Here is a 15,816-nt window from a genome sequence, read left to right on the forward strand (position 1 = left end):
AATCAGTTCAAATTTACAGTAATTTGTTTTGATATTACGTAAGGCTACGATTACAGTATTTTACTTCGAAATAACAGTTAATTGCAGTGAAATAAAAGGGGAATCATCATTTTTACAGTCATTTGTTGTAATGTTACAGTACATTTTGATTATAATATTTTACTGTGGAATAACAGTTAATTACTGTGAAATACAATGGGAATTGTAATTTGTATCGTAATTTGATGTTACAGATAGATTTGAATATAATATTTTTCTGTGACTTAACAGTTAATTGTGGTAATATATAAGGGTATTGTAATTTTTACGGTCGTTTATGGCAACATTACAGTGAAGTTTAAATGCAGTATTTAACTGTGAATTAACAGTAACACACATAAGGGTAATGCAATTGTGTACAATTGTTTGGTTTAACGTTATACTCTATTTTGATTAGAGTATTTCAATAAGAAATATGAGTTAATTGCTGTAAAATATAAGGGGAATCGTAATATACAATCAGTACATTTTTACACAATAATTTAGCCATCTAATCATTGCTTTGTATTAAATATAAACTATAGAGGTAAACATAAAATCTACAACATAAACTGATTGGTGTATGAAATATTTTGGACAAAGAACTTAAAAATATTTGATTTATATTAATGAGGTGACGACTTGTCCAGGGTGTACACCGCCTTCTGCCCGAATACAGCTGAGATAGGTTCCAGGCCCTCTGCGATCCCAAAAGCACAGCAAAAACTGAAATCTAAGAAATATTAAATATCTCAAATAAGGGTGATATTTGCTTTTTTTCTGTCTGATAAGATAGTTGTTCTCACTAAGCAGATTATATGTTAAGAGTGTTTTACTTGTTTTAAGGGTTTTGGTCCTAAATTATCTCAGTAAACTATTACAGCTTGTTGCTGAGATTTTGACCTATATTGAGTAAAACATGCTTGAAACTAGAATATCAACTGTTGCAAAGCTGTGTCATTAACACTCACAAGTATAAAACTAATTGTTTAAAGTAATAATTTCTTATTTCAAGCATGAAAAAAATATGTCAAGATAATGGCACTAGCATTTACTTAATTTAAGAATATTTTTAAAATATTGAGCAAAAAGGTCTCATTTTTTTTCTACCAAGAAAAGTGCACTTGTTATTAGTGAGAATATACTTATTTTGAGATATTTTTGGGTTCACTGAGGTTAGCTAATTTTACTTGTTTTGGAAAGTCTTGACAAGTCAAATTTTGCTTAGTTCAAATAAAATAACCCTCATTTTTGTAATTTTTTTGTTGGTGTTTTTGAACACTGACTTTTTGCAGTGAGGACAAAGCGGTAGAAAATGGATGGGATGGATGAATTCCAACTTCGCGAAAATTCATTTATCACAGTCTTGTCTGGAACCAATTAACAGCGATAAACGAGACTGTAAGGATGACTGTAAGTCAAGAAATTTGTTTTTTGGGCATGTAAACATAGTGAGTGTATTTATGTGGGGTAGTGATGGGGGCCCTTGGGGAATGTTATAATAATGATAATATATTAGTAATATTAAAGACCAAAATGGGGCACCAAACAAATTTCGTCCCTGCACACACACACACGCACACACACACGCACACATGCATCAATTATCGGGGCGTTGATTTAGTAATTGAACCAACAGGCCTCTCACACCCAGTTGCAACTCAACTCACACAATGGCAATGCTCTCTGGGGAGGGAGCGCATATTTCACGACCATGTAGACCTATTTGCCTGAAGTGACAAATATTTATTTGAACGCTTTAGGCTACCGAGAGCTGTCCCCCCTTTCTTAAACTTACATTTTGACATTATGTATTTCCCATGCAGGGTAATATAAATTTCTCTTCTGTAATCTGTTTGTGTTTTCTCCGGGAGTTTGATGTTCGGCTTTTACGCAGGAATTGTACGCTTAAAGCCCCCAGTAGCCTCACCGCTTTCTTATTCTTCTTCTTGGTGCCACGGGGCTTCTTGGCCTTGTCGAAGACGGCGTAAAGGGCGAAGCACAGGCGGCTCATGCGCGGCAGGTCCGCCACGTTTATGTCGAACTCCAGCTTTTGGTGCCAGAGGGGCTCAGAGGACACCGCCACCTCCGAGCTGGTGACCACCTTGCAGAGCAGCTCGCTGCCGTGGAAGAGGCCAGCCTGCACTACCAGCTGCGGGACACACATGAGAAAGGGAGAGTAGAACATTTACAGGCTTGACGAGATGATTAAGAGCTTCCTGTGTCACCCAGGCGATGAGTCAAAGGGTGCACACGTTGCATTTCCCTTCAGTCTGCCAGAAACAATCGTCAAAATCCAATATTCATGTCCTGCCCTTTGCCAAATCAAGATAGCCCACGTCTGCCCTGACTAAGTAGGCCCCTTTTCTCCCCCGGGGACGTGTTTTCATGCATCCGCCTGCCAACCACTGACATGACGGATCTCTCATTATGTGACAAATTTGTCATGAGTCATACATACAATGTAGACAGTTTCATTGTGAGTTCACAGCAAATTACTGGATAATAACTAGGGGTGTCAAAAGAACGTTGATTTTCGAATGAATCGAGATTCTTATTTGCATTTATTCTAAATAAATAAAAAAATCTGTTAATTAGTTGCTTATTAACATGCAAATTAGTAACATTTCGGTTCTTAATTAGTCATTATTAAGTATTTATTATTGCCTTATTCTGCATGGCCTCATTATGCAACAACCTAACCCTAACCCTACCGCCAACCCTAACCCTAACCCTAACCCTAACAAAATAACTATAAATTAAATCATTGTGACGTGCAATATGTTCCCCTAGTGTCCAAATAACTCCCAATTAAGTCATTGTTACTTAGAATATGTTCCCCATACTAAAGTGTTACCAAAAATCCATAAAAAAAAATAAAAAAATCTATCTTGTGTAGCCACTCAAGCATATAACACAAACATGACACAAAACAATCCAAAAGCAGTCAAACAAAAATTAATAATATCAACAACTGTATCAATATTAATAAGTATTCCAACATAGTGTCATGATGTCTGGTCGTCGATTGGTACCGGGCCGAAGAAGAATTAAAAAAAAAATATATATATATATTTTTTAATTTTTAACATTTTTTATTTTTTATTTTTTTTAATCAATATAAAAAACACAAGATACACTTACAATTAGTGCACCAACCCAAAAAACCACCCTTTTTCTTGACAACCCCCCCCACCTCCGGGCCGCGGGACAGATTATCAAGCGTTGACCGGTCCGCAGCTACAAAAAGGTTGGGGACCACTGGTCTATATCATGTTTTAGTTATGTTCTGTTAGTTTTGGACTCTTTTAGCTCCTGTTTGACACGTCCTGAGTTTGGTTTGGTTGCTATGGCAGCTTATTGTCTTCACCTGCCTGTGGTGTTCGGGACGATCACCTGTGTCTAATCAGAGGCACAATTTAAGCCTGCTTTTGCCAGTCAGTTGGCCTGGCGTCATTGTTCGATTCATGCCGTGTCCACGTAAGTTTTGTTACCTTGCAAAGTAAGTCTTGTTTGTTCATGCAACAGTTAGTACGTTTTTTTCATCCATAATTTATGCTCAGTGTTAGTTTAGGATCCAGTGCGATCGGCACTTTTTTCCTTTTACTTGATTTCTGTTTTTTGGTACTTTGCGTTATTTTTTTTAATAAATAATGTTTTTACCTGAACGCTTTGTCCGTAATGGTCCGTCTGCATCCCTGGGAGAACGAGCCCGCATAACGATAAGACCCAAAAGTGATACATAGCAGTGATTAGTAATGCCTCATTTACATTATCATCACAGCCATTTATAAAAAAAAAACCTCTTAAGTCGTTGTTACTTAGAATATGTTCCCCATACTAAAGAGTTACCAAAAATACATTAACAATTTTTTATTTAATTTTTTTAAATCGGTCTTGTTCAGCCACTCAAGCAAATCATGTGGTTGGTGATGGAGATGCCAATATTTTCTGTACAGATTGACTTAAGAAAAGAGAAAGGAGGAACACTTTACTCGCCGTATTCGTTTTCGACTTTGTTAAGTGTTTAATTTTTAAACAAAACTAATTTTTAAATTAATGTAAAAATGTATTAGAGTTGTTCATCTACCGTATTTTCTGGACCATAGGGCGCACCTATTCAGGTCTTTTTTCATACAAAAGGCACACCGGATTATAAGGCGCATTAAAGGGGTCAATTATATGATTTTTTTTCTCAATGTAAACCACTTCCTTTTGGTCTAAATCAGTGTTTTTCAACCTTTTTTGAGACAAGGCACATTTTTTGCTTTGAAAAAATGCAGAGACACACCACCAGCAGAAATCATTAAAAAATGAAACTCAGTTGATAGTAAAAAGTTGTCGCAATTGTTGGATATGACTTTAAAGCATAACCAAGCATGCATCAATATAGCTCTTGTCTCAAAGTAGGTGTACTGTCACCACCTGTCACATCACGCCCTGACTTATTTTGACTTTTTTGCTGTTTTCCTGTGTGTAGTGTTTTAGTTCTTGTCTTGCGCTCCTATTTCGGTGGCTTATTCTCTTTTTTTGGTATTTTCCTGAAGCAGTTTCATGTCTTCCTTTGAGCGATATTTCCCGCATCTACTTTGTTTTTATCCTTCTTCGTGGGGACATTGTCGATTGACATTTCATGTTCAAATGTACATTGTGGACACCGTGTTTGCTCCACAGTAAGTCTTTGCAGTCGTCCAGCATTCTGTTTTTGTTTACTTTGTAGCCAGTTCAGTTTTAGTTTCGTTCTACATAGCCTTCCTTAAGCTTCAATGCCTTTTCTTAGGGGCACTCGCCTTTTGTTTATTTTTTGTTTAAGCATTAAATACATTTTTACCATCACGTTGCCTCCCGCTGCTTCCGACATCTCAAAGCAATTAGTTACCGTCTGCCACCTACCTATATGGAAGAGTATTACACGGCTACTCTGCCGAGCTCTAGACACAACCGACACTCAACAACAATACATCATTTGCTGACTATAATTAGTGGTTTTGAAAACATTTTTTTTTTACCCCAAATAGGTGAAATCAGATCATCTCCCAAGGCACACCAGACTGTATTTCATGGCACATTTGTGTGATGCGGCACAGTGGTTGAAAAACACTGCTCTACATAACATGTAATGGTGGTTCTTTGGTGAAAATGTTGCATAGATTTTGTTTTACAGATCATTTTGAAGCCGCTTTCTGACAGTCGCTTCAGGGTGCGCTGTCTTGTGGGCGGTCTTATTTACATGGCTCACCTTCTACAGCGTCTTCTCCCCGTCAACTTTGTTGTAACAGTGTAGCGTGCAAGGACGGGAGTTTTAATGACATTCAGACTTCACTTAAATCAATAACAGAGCAGCATCTCCTTATCCATGGCTCACTAGTGCAACAACGCCGGAAATGTGTCCAATGAAAAAACGTCGGACCGGAACGCTCTAATGACTTATGTTCCGTGGGTGAATTATGTAAATCCATAGCGAGATATAAGTTACTTCTTACGCTACTTTATATAAGAAATGGCAACAGCGGAGGATGAATGTCCTATACCAAGACGATATTGAAAAAGAAGAAGATCATTGACTACGTCTGTGGTTCTCAACCTTTTTTCAGTGACGTACCCCCTGTGAACATTTTTTTAATTCAAGTACCCCCTAATCAGAGCAAAGCATTTTTGGTTGAATAAAAGAGATAAAGAAGTAAAATACAGCACTATGTCATCAATTTCTGATGTATTAAATTGTGTAACAGTGAAAAATAGTGCTCATTTGTAGTGGTCCTTCTTGAACTATTTGGAAAAAAAGATATAAAAATAACTAATAACTTGTTGAAAAATAAACAAGTGATTCAATTATAAATAAAGATTTCTACACATAGAAGTAATCATCAACTTAAAGTTCTTCTTTATAATCTTCATTATTAACTGAACAAATTGCAAAAGATTCAGCAACACAGATGTCCAAAATACTGTGTAATTATGCGATTAAATCGGACGACTTTAAGCCGTGAGTGGTGCTGTGATAAAATGTCCGCTTCAACCAATAACGTCACAAACACGCGTCATAATAAGCGTCATCATTTCGCAACGTTTTCGACAGGAAACGTCGCGGGAAATTTCTAATTGCAATTTAGTAAACTAAACCGGCCGTATTGGCATGTGTTGCAATGTTAATATTTCATCATTGATATATAAACTATCAGACTGCGTGGTCGGTAGTGGTGGGTTTCAGTAGACCTTTGATTCTAAACATTACTTCACAAAAAAATAAATCTTTAACATCAATATTTATGGAACACGTCCACAAAAAATTTAGCTGTCAACACTGAATATTGCATTGTTGCATTTCTTTTCACATGTTATGAACTTACATTCATATTTTGTTGAAGTATTATTCAGTAAATATAATTTAAAAGGATTTTTGAATTGTTGCTATTTTTAGAATATTTAAAAAAAAAATCCCACGTACCCCTTGGCATACCTTCAAGTACACCCAGGGGTACGCGTACCCCCATTTGAGAACCACTGGACTACGTCATCGGTACGGACTACAGCGGCGGACATGCACAAATTTTCAGGGTTCATGTAGATCTCAAATACACATCAGCAGCTACCAGAAGGTTAGAAAAGTTGGTTTTGCATAATAATATGAAACAAAACGCCAGATAATGTCTGCTGATGGGTGCCATTTAGCGGTCCTTATCCACACAACATAGTAATACTTGTATCTCTGACTACGGTAGCTGCAATGGGCTGACAATCCATTAAGCGGTGCGGCTTCAAAGTCATACTAAAACATTTAGACAGATTTTTGAGTGCCGTGTGTAATGTTATTTAGTTTCATTGGAACATTTAAAAATGTTGGTTTTGTTTACTGGTGTCATATTGCAGTCTACACGTATCTCTTATGTGGGCTTTTCTAAGGAAAACGCAGAGAACAGCCATCTTGGAAGTATGATTAACGTGGACCCCGACTTAAAAAAGTTGAAAAACTTATCTGGGTGTTACCATTTAGTGGTCAATTGTACGGAATATGTACTGTACTGTGCACAAAGACAAGTTTCAATCAATCACTCAATCAATCAATCAATCAATCAATCAACGTCTCTTATAGCAGCATGAAAACATTAGCATGCTAACGTTTATTTGTTCGCCTTTTAGCAAATTTTGTTTGTTTACACCTAAAAAAAGATAGTGCATTTTGATACAAGGCACCATCTTATAAGTATTTTAACTTGTCCTACAGAATGTCCTTATGCTAATGTTAGCATGCTAACATTTTATGTTAGCTTTTAACCAATTTTGTTGGTTTAAACCAAACAATCATGGATTTAATACTTACCATAATATTAGAAGAATGCTAACGTCTGTCATATTAGCATGATAATGTTTTTTGCTAGCATTTAGCTAATTTAGTATGTTTGAACGTAAAAATCATACATTTTTATACTTGACGCCATCTTAGAAGTATGCTTACAACTTTTATGTTAGCATGCTAATGTTATAATCTTAGCATGCTAACATTTTATGCTCCTAGTCGCTCAGGCAAATCATATTGTCTAAAAATGCATTTTCCCATCGATAACGTGACACCATTGGGATCACTTCGTAGTATATATATATATTATATATATATACATATATCTATCTAGCTATCTCTATCTATGTATGTATATATATATGTATATACATATATATATATATATATATATATATCAATCAATGTTTATTTATTTATTTATATATATATATATATGTGGATATATATATACATACATAGATAGAGATGGATATATATATATATATATATATATATATATATACATATATCTATCTATCTATCTATCTATCTCTATCTATGTATGTATATATATGTATATACATATATATATATATATATATCTGGATATATATATACATATATATACATACATAGATAGATAGATAGATAGATAGATAGATAGATAGATAGATAGATAGATAGATAGATAGATAGATATATATATATATATATATATATATATATATATATATATATATATATATATATATATATATATATATATATATATATATATATATATATATATACATACATACATACACATACAGTATATGCAGCCTGACCCCCGCCCAAATTGTTTTAACCCAATGCTGCCCCCGAGTCAAAATGTTTGGGAAACCCAAAAAATTAGCATGCGAATGTTTCTGCTAGCTTTTAGATAAGTTAGTATGTATGAACCTAAAAATCATACATTTTTTGTACTTTGCGCCATTTTGAAGTATGTGAACGTCTCTTATAGTAGCATGATAACATTAGCATGATAACATTAGCATGCTAACGTTTTTTTGATCGATTTTTAGCTAATTTTCTTTGTTTACACCTAAAAATAGTTAGCACATTTTACTACTTGGCACCACCTTAGAAGTATTTTAACTTGTCCTATGTCCTCATGCTAATGTTAGCATGCTAACATTTATGTTAGCTTTTAACTAATTTTGATGGTTTAAACCAAAAAAAAAAACAATTTTAATACTTGCCGTAATCTTAGAAGTATAGTGTCCGCCCTGAGATCGGTAAGTCGTGAGTTCAAATCCCGGCCGAGTCATACCAAAGACTATAAAAATGGGACCCATTACATCCCTGCTTGGCACTCAGCATTAAGGGTTGGAATTGGTGGTTAAATCACCATAAATGATTCCCGGGCGCGGCACCGCTGCTGCCCACTGCTCCCCTCACCTCCCAGGGGGTGATCAAGGGTGATGGGTCAAATGCAGAGAATAATTTTGCCACATCTAGTATGTGTGTGACAATCATTGGTACTTTAACTTTAACTTTAAGTAAAGTGCCGGAATGAACTATATACAAATGTGGAAACAGTCCAAAAAAAACTAAGAACAAAACATGTTTTCTCAGAATCGAGGTCCCAGAATGAGACGTCTAAAAAAAATACAGATATAGGCCCTACCCGTTTCCTGTTTTGAAACTTTAACCAACCGCTATGATGAATTATGGGAAGCGTGTGGTCTGAACCGCGTCACTCCCCTCCCCCCAAACGTCGCACGCCCTCTGTTACTCTTGTAATTTCACTGTTTGTCTACAAAGGTTTGTGTTGCAGAACCGCGCGCACACGCGCACACACTTAAACACACACCTTCATGCCTTCGTCTGCATTGACCCGGCTGCCTTGCAGCAGGTGGATGTAGAAGGGCTCGTTGATGGACCACAGAGAGGAGGTGTTCTGCTGCAGGAGGAGACAGGAAATGAGTCTGTGGCGCACAATAATAGTGAATCGCAATAGTGAGGGTCAAAATTAAATACATAAATACATATGTCAATAATGACATACATGTGTCAATAGTTAATTATTGCAATTACATACTATTTAATAAATGATTTAACCATTTAATAATTGAATTCATTGTTCCTTTAATTTAATTAATCATTTGATACCTGCTTAATACCAATTCATGATATTTGCACTTTGGACTTCTGTACAATATAATTGGTAAATCTGATTAACTTGATGTGGTTGTAGCGAGGTTTAAAAAACAAACCAAAAAAAACAGCCTACCATGTTTTTGGACTGGAATTCTTAATCATGTGAAATAAATAAATGATAAATGGGTTGTACTTGTATAGCGCTTTTCTACCTTCAAGGTACGCAAAGCGCTATGACACTATTTCCACATTCACACACATGATTGAGGGAGGGAGCTGCCATGCAAGGCCCTAACCAGCACCCATCACTAGCAAGGGTGAAGTGTCTTGTTCAGGACACAACGGACGTGACGAGGTTGGTACTAGGTGGAGTTTGAACCAGGGACCCTCGGGTTGTGCACAGCCACTCTACCACTGCGCCACGCCGTTCCCTACTATAATATTGTGCTGTCCCCCTCCCCTCATTTTCTTTCTTTCCTCATAATTCAGTTATTTTGTTTAATCATTTAATTGTTTTTCATTATTTAATAGTTATTTCACACTATTTTATTCATTTCATGATTTCAAGATTTATATTTGTCACTTGTTAATCACTGTCAATTGGTTCCAAACATGATCGCGATATATTAATTTTGGTGAATAAGGGTGATTGATTATGAATCAAACATGTTCATAGCTCCAGCATAAAAAACTGTTTACGACCTTCTAAATTTGTATTTTTATCTTATTTTATTTTATTTTATTTTATTTTATTTCCATCCATCTTCTTCCACTTATCCAAGGTCAGGTCGCGGGGGCAGCAGCCTAAGCAGGGAAGCCAAGACTTTCCTCTCCCTAGCCATTTCGTCCAGCTCCTCCCGGGGCATCCCGAGGCATTTCCAGGCCAGTCGGGAGACATAGTCTTCCCAACGTGTCCTGGGTCTTCCCCGTAGCCTCCTACAGGTCGGACGTGCCCTAAAGACCTCCCTAGGGAGGCGTTCGGGTGAACATCCCAGAGGTGAACAAACTATTTGGTAACAGGTGCATGCCATGATTGGGTATAACGGCAACTTCCATATAATGCTCAGTCATTCATAAACAAGAATGAGGTGAGGGTATTTAACGTTCGAACTGGAAACCGTTGTTATTTTTTGCAAATATTAGCTCATTTGGAATTCAATGCCTGCAACATGTTTCAAAAAAGCCAGCACAAGAGGCAAAAAAGACTGAGAAAGTTGATGAACGCTCATCAAACACTTGTGTGGAACATCCCACAGGTGAACAAACTATTTGGTAACAGGTGCATGCCATGATTGGGTATAACAGCAACTTCCATATAATGCTCAGTCATTCACAAACAAGAATGAGGTGAGGGTCACCACTTTGTGAACAAATGCGTGAGGAAATTGTCCAACAGTTTAAGAACAACATTTCTCAATGAGCTATTGCAAGAAATTTAGGGATTTCACCATCTACGGTCTGGAGAAATCACTGCATGTAAGCGATGATATTACAGACTTTGGATCCCTCAGGCCGTACTGCATCAAAAAACGACATCAACATGTAAAGGATATCACCACATGAGCTTAGGAACACTTCAGAAAACCACTGTCAGTAACAACAGTCCTTCGCTACATCTGTAAGTGCAAGTTAAAACTCTACGATGCAAAGGCAAAGCCATTTATCAACAACACCCAGAAACGCTGGAAGCTTCACTAAGATGGACTGAGGCAAAGTGGGAAAGTGTTCTGTGGTCTGACAAGTGCACATTTCAAATTCTAAGTTCGTGATCGTATGCAAAAAACAAAATAAGTTTCTCAGTTCTAACATTAAATATCTTGTCTTTGCAGTCTATTCAATTGAATATAAGTCATACTTGCCAAACCTCCCAGGTTTTCCCGGGAGACTCCCGAAATTCAGCGCCTCTCCCGAAAACCTACCGGGACAAATTTTCTCCTGAAATTCAGGCGGAGCTGGAGGCCACGCCCCCTCCAGCTCCATGCGGACCCGAGTGAAGTGTCGACAGCCTGTTTTCACATCCACTTTCCCACAATATAAACAGAGTGCCTACCCAATGACGTTATAATTGTAGAATGATCGAGGGCGAGTTCTTGGTTTCTTATGTGGGTTTATTGTTAGGCAATCTCATTAATGTCCTCCCAGCACAGCAACAACACACAACAACAGCAGTCACAATTTCGTCTACCGTAAAGCAGTTCGTCTGCCGTAAACAGCAATATTGTGACACTCTTAAACAGGACAATATTGCCATCTACTGTGCATGCATATGTGAAAATAACATCTACAGCTTTTAGAGCAGTGGTTCTCAACCTTTTTTCAGTGATGTACCCCCTGTGAACATTTCTTTAATTCAAGTACCCCCTAATCAGAGCAAAACATTTTTGGTTTAAAAAAAAAAAGATAAAGAAGTAAAATGCAGCACTATATCATCAGTTTCTGATTTATTAAATTGTATAACAGTACAAAATATTGCTCATTTGTAGTGGTCTTTTTTGAACTATTTGGAAAAAAAGATATAAAAATAACTAAAAACTTGTTGAAAAATGAATAAAGATTATAAATAAATTATAAATAAAAATTTCTACACATACTGCGATGAGATGGTGGCTTGTCCAGGGTGTACACCGCCTTCCGCCCGATTGTAGCTGAGAAAAGGCACCAGCGCCCCCCGCGACCCCAAAGGGAATAAGTGGTAGGAAATGGATGGATGGATAGCTGTAAATATACTCCTCCCCTCTTAACCACACCCCCAACCACGTCCCGCCCCCCCCAACCACGCCCCTTGCCCAACCCCTGACCACGCCCCCCACCTCCCGAAATCGGAGGTCTCAAGGTTGGCAAGTATGATATAAGTTAAAAAGGATTTGCAAATCATTGTATTCATTTTTTATTTACGAATTACACAAAGTGTAAACATCTTTATTTGTTTTGGGTTTTGTATGTAATTCCAATTATAATTCAGTAATGGCACATCTAAGTAAGCATTTAGAGATGTATTTATTCATTTATTTTTACCCTTTCGATCCTCCATTTCTATCTTGCTACTGTATACTGATAAACTGAAACTATAACAAGTCAGATAGGGTTGTTATCATGATAATTACATATTAAATATAATCTGATACCACTGCCAAATCGGTGCTTTTGAAACATTGCCAGTGCCTGAAGCGGTACTTTGGACAATTGTGTTAAAAAGAGAATGCATTTTTATACGTAATTTTGTGAGATGTAAGTTTAACAGAAGGGTAATTCAAATACAGAGGTACCTCAATTTAGGAGTGACCCAACTTAAGAGTGTTTTGAGATAAAAGCTGTCTCTTTGTTAGGATTTTTCTAGCACGCATACCTGCTATTAGTTGCCGTAGCAAATGTCACAGTGAACCCTGTTTTCCAACCTTGGGAGCGAAGTAAGTGAAAGTATAGGGAAATGTTGATTTTAGATATAAGTGTTTGGAGTTAAGAGCTTTGTGACAGAACCAATTAAGCTTGTAAGTTGCAGTACTATTGGGCCATAATAATGGGAATAAAATGATAAACTAATACCAATTTGCCCATATAAAATACAATTCGCAACAAATCATAATACAGCAAAACCAGCAGCACTGCAAAACAATGAAAATAGACAAAAAAAACTATTTTATTTTAAGTGCATACAGGCCACATAGTTCAAGCAGAAATGGATAAATGATACAAAACACAACAATGTTACATGTATAAGTTGTAGGCACCGTAAAGTTAGTGTAATGACATGCCTGTGCTGTAATGTTGATATTCATTAATCACATATTCCGGAATGCACCTGGCTGTGAGTGTGATTGGTTGATAAGGAGGAAGTATTGCCAGTCTGGAGAGTGACATAGACACTTGGTGTTTATACTCTCTTGTTTTCATATGATTTGGTATTAAAAACATCGTTAATTTTGTCTTTGTTTTTGCTCGCAGTCTTTATTTGAAATGCTTTGTGGTGCTTTTTAGAAGGATCATAGCCAGGGAATCCTCTAATCAAGGGGTCTCCATACTTTTTGACCCAGGATATATTAATATTAATATATATATATATATATATATATATATATATATATTATATATATATATACATATACATATATATATGTATGTACATATACATATATTTATATAAATACATATGTGTGTATATATATACTGTATATACTGTGTATATATATATATATATATATATATATATATATATATATATATATATTTGTATATGTATCCATTCATTTCCACCGCTTATTCCCTTTGGGGTCACGGGGGGCGCTGGTGCCTATCTCAGCTACAATCGGGCGGAAGGCGTGGTACACCCTGGACAAGTCGCTACATCATCGCAGTATGTGTATATATATATATATATATATATATATATATATATACATACACATATATATATATATATATATATATATATATACATATCTATATATATATATATAAATATTTGTATATACGTATGTATGTATATATATACTGTAAATATACATATATATAGAAATATATATATATATATATATATATATATATATATACATTTATATATATATATACATATCTATGTATATATATATATTTAAATATTTGTATATACGTATGTATGTATATATATACTGTAAATATACATATATATATAGAAATATATATTTATGTATATATATATGTATAGAAATATATATATATATATATATATATAAATTTATATATACGCATGTATGTATATATATACTGTAAATATACATATATATAGAAATATATATTTATATATATATATATATATATATTTATATATACGCATGTATGTATATGTATATAGATATTTATATATACGTATGTATATATACTGTATATACACATACAAACCTATATGAAAAATAATATTAACGAAAAATTTATATACAGTATATATATAAATTTTTTGTTAATATTATTTTTCATATAGGTTTGTATGTGTATATACAGTATATATACATACGTATATATAAATATCTATATACATATACATACATGCGTATATATAAATATATATATATATATATATATATAGAAATATATATTTATATATATATATATATATATATATATTTATATATACGCATGTATGTATATGTATATAGATATTTATATATACGTATGTATATATACTGTATATACACATACAAACCTATATGAAAAATAATATTAACAAAAAATTTATATACAGTATATATATATGTATATACATATATATGTATATATGCATACATAAAAATGTATATTTATACATGTTAGGTGAATACGCTGTCAGACAGTCGAGGGTTATTTATTTCAAATTGCAAAATAACCTTATATGAGGCCATTACACATTTTACTGTGGAACTCTGGAGTCACGACAGTGTGACATGTTGTGCTGTCCCCCCTTCTTCTGCCAGTGTGTTCAGATTTCAGTGAACAATATTGTTGGTCTATGAAAAGTATTCCACATGACTTTGATGAAATTATCTGTTTGAGAGTGTGAGTTTTAGGCAAAATGCTTCCGTAGCTGGTCAGCCTACAGTGCAGGTCAGCAGGCTAGCTTAATAATAGTATCAAGTCAGCATATAGCACATAATTTCTTCAGTTCAAAAAGACTGCGATGTTAACTTTTGTTAGCCTGTCAACAGCAAACTCCGTTGTATCTTAGCATCCAGCTAGAAGGATAATATTAACTTATTTTGCTTTGTGGTTTTAGTTGCTTATTTCAGTTCATACTAGGTTGTATTTACATACTCATTAAAAAGACTTTGCAAAAGTTTAAAAAGACTGCAATACTAATTTCCGTTAGCCTGTCAATGACAAACTCCATTTATGTTAGCATCCAGCTAGCAGGATAAGCGTTAACTCTTTTGCTGTATGATTTCAGTTGCTTATTTCAGTTCATACTAGCCTATATTTATTATTTACTATGATTCTTACATGTTTTTTTTTGGTATTTCATGCATTTATCAATATACCTTTTATGTGCTTCGTTTTACAGTATTTTAATTTGGAGGGAATCAATTAACGATCTTAATTTGTAAGTTTTTAAATTTCTAAATTAAAGGACTGTTTACCTTTCTGCCAAACTAAACACCAACATTTAGGGAGGGTAGAACAAATATTAATAAAAGGGACATTGTTCGTTTTTCCGTCTCTTTGGAAAATGTTCGGACGTCTCTGGTCTAAATGTTATTTTATAGAAAATACAGAGCTGTGTTTTATCAGGCGTAGCGTACAGTGGTGCATTGATGCAGCACCATAATCTGGGTTTGATTAGTCAAAAATACACATTTTTATGGTCGTTATTTGTTACTGGCAGTTTGCTTTGGAATGTAACCGTTGTAAATAACGCTGAATACTCAAGTAAT

General features: G+C 34.9%; 1 protein-coding gene across 4 annotated transcripts in view; it reads right to left on the reverse strand.

Annotated features, from left to right (window-relative positions):
- The window catches only part of pik3cd (phosphatidylinositol-4,5-bisphosphate 3-kinase, catalytic subunit delta), a 65,470-nt gene that overhangs the window by 27,701 nt on the left and 21,953 nt on the right, over positions 1-15,816 (reverse strand). For 2 of the 4 annotated variants that reach the window (XM_061903941.1, XM_061903939.1), the window contains exons 7-8: positions 9,153-9,242; positions 1,949-2,170 (exon numbers count right to left, since the gene is read on the reverse strand). In XM_061903941.1, the coding sequence (XP_061759925.1) occupies positions 1,949-2,170; positions 9,153-9,242 (312 nt within the window). Of the gene's footprint in view, positions 1-1,948; positions 2,171-8,538; positions 8,916-9,152; positions 9,243-15,816 lie in introns of those variants that run through there. The other 2 variants (XM_061903942.1, XM_061903943.1) reach the window with 2 other exon arrangements.

The sequence above is a fragment of the Nerophis ophidion genome, linkage group LG06 (genome assembly GCF_033978795.1).
Source record: "Nerophis ophidion isolate RoL-2023_Sa linkage group LG06, RoL_Noph_v1.0, whole genome shotgun sequence".
Classification (NCBI taxonomy): Eukaryota; Metazoa; Chordata; class Actinopteri; order Syngnathiformes; family Syngnathidae; genus Nerophis; species Nerophis ophidion.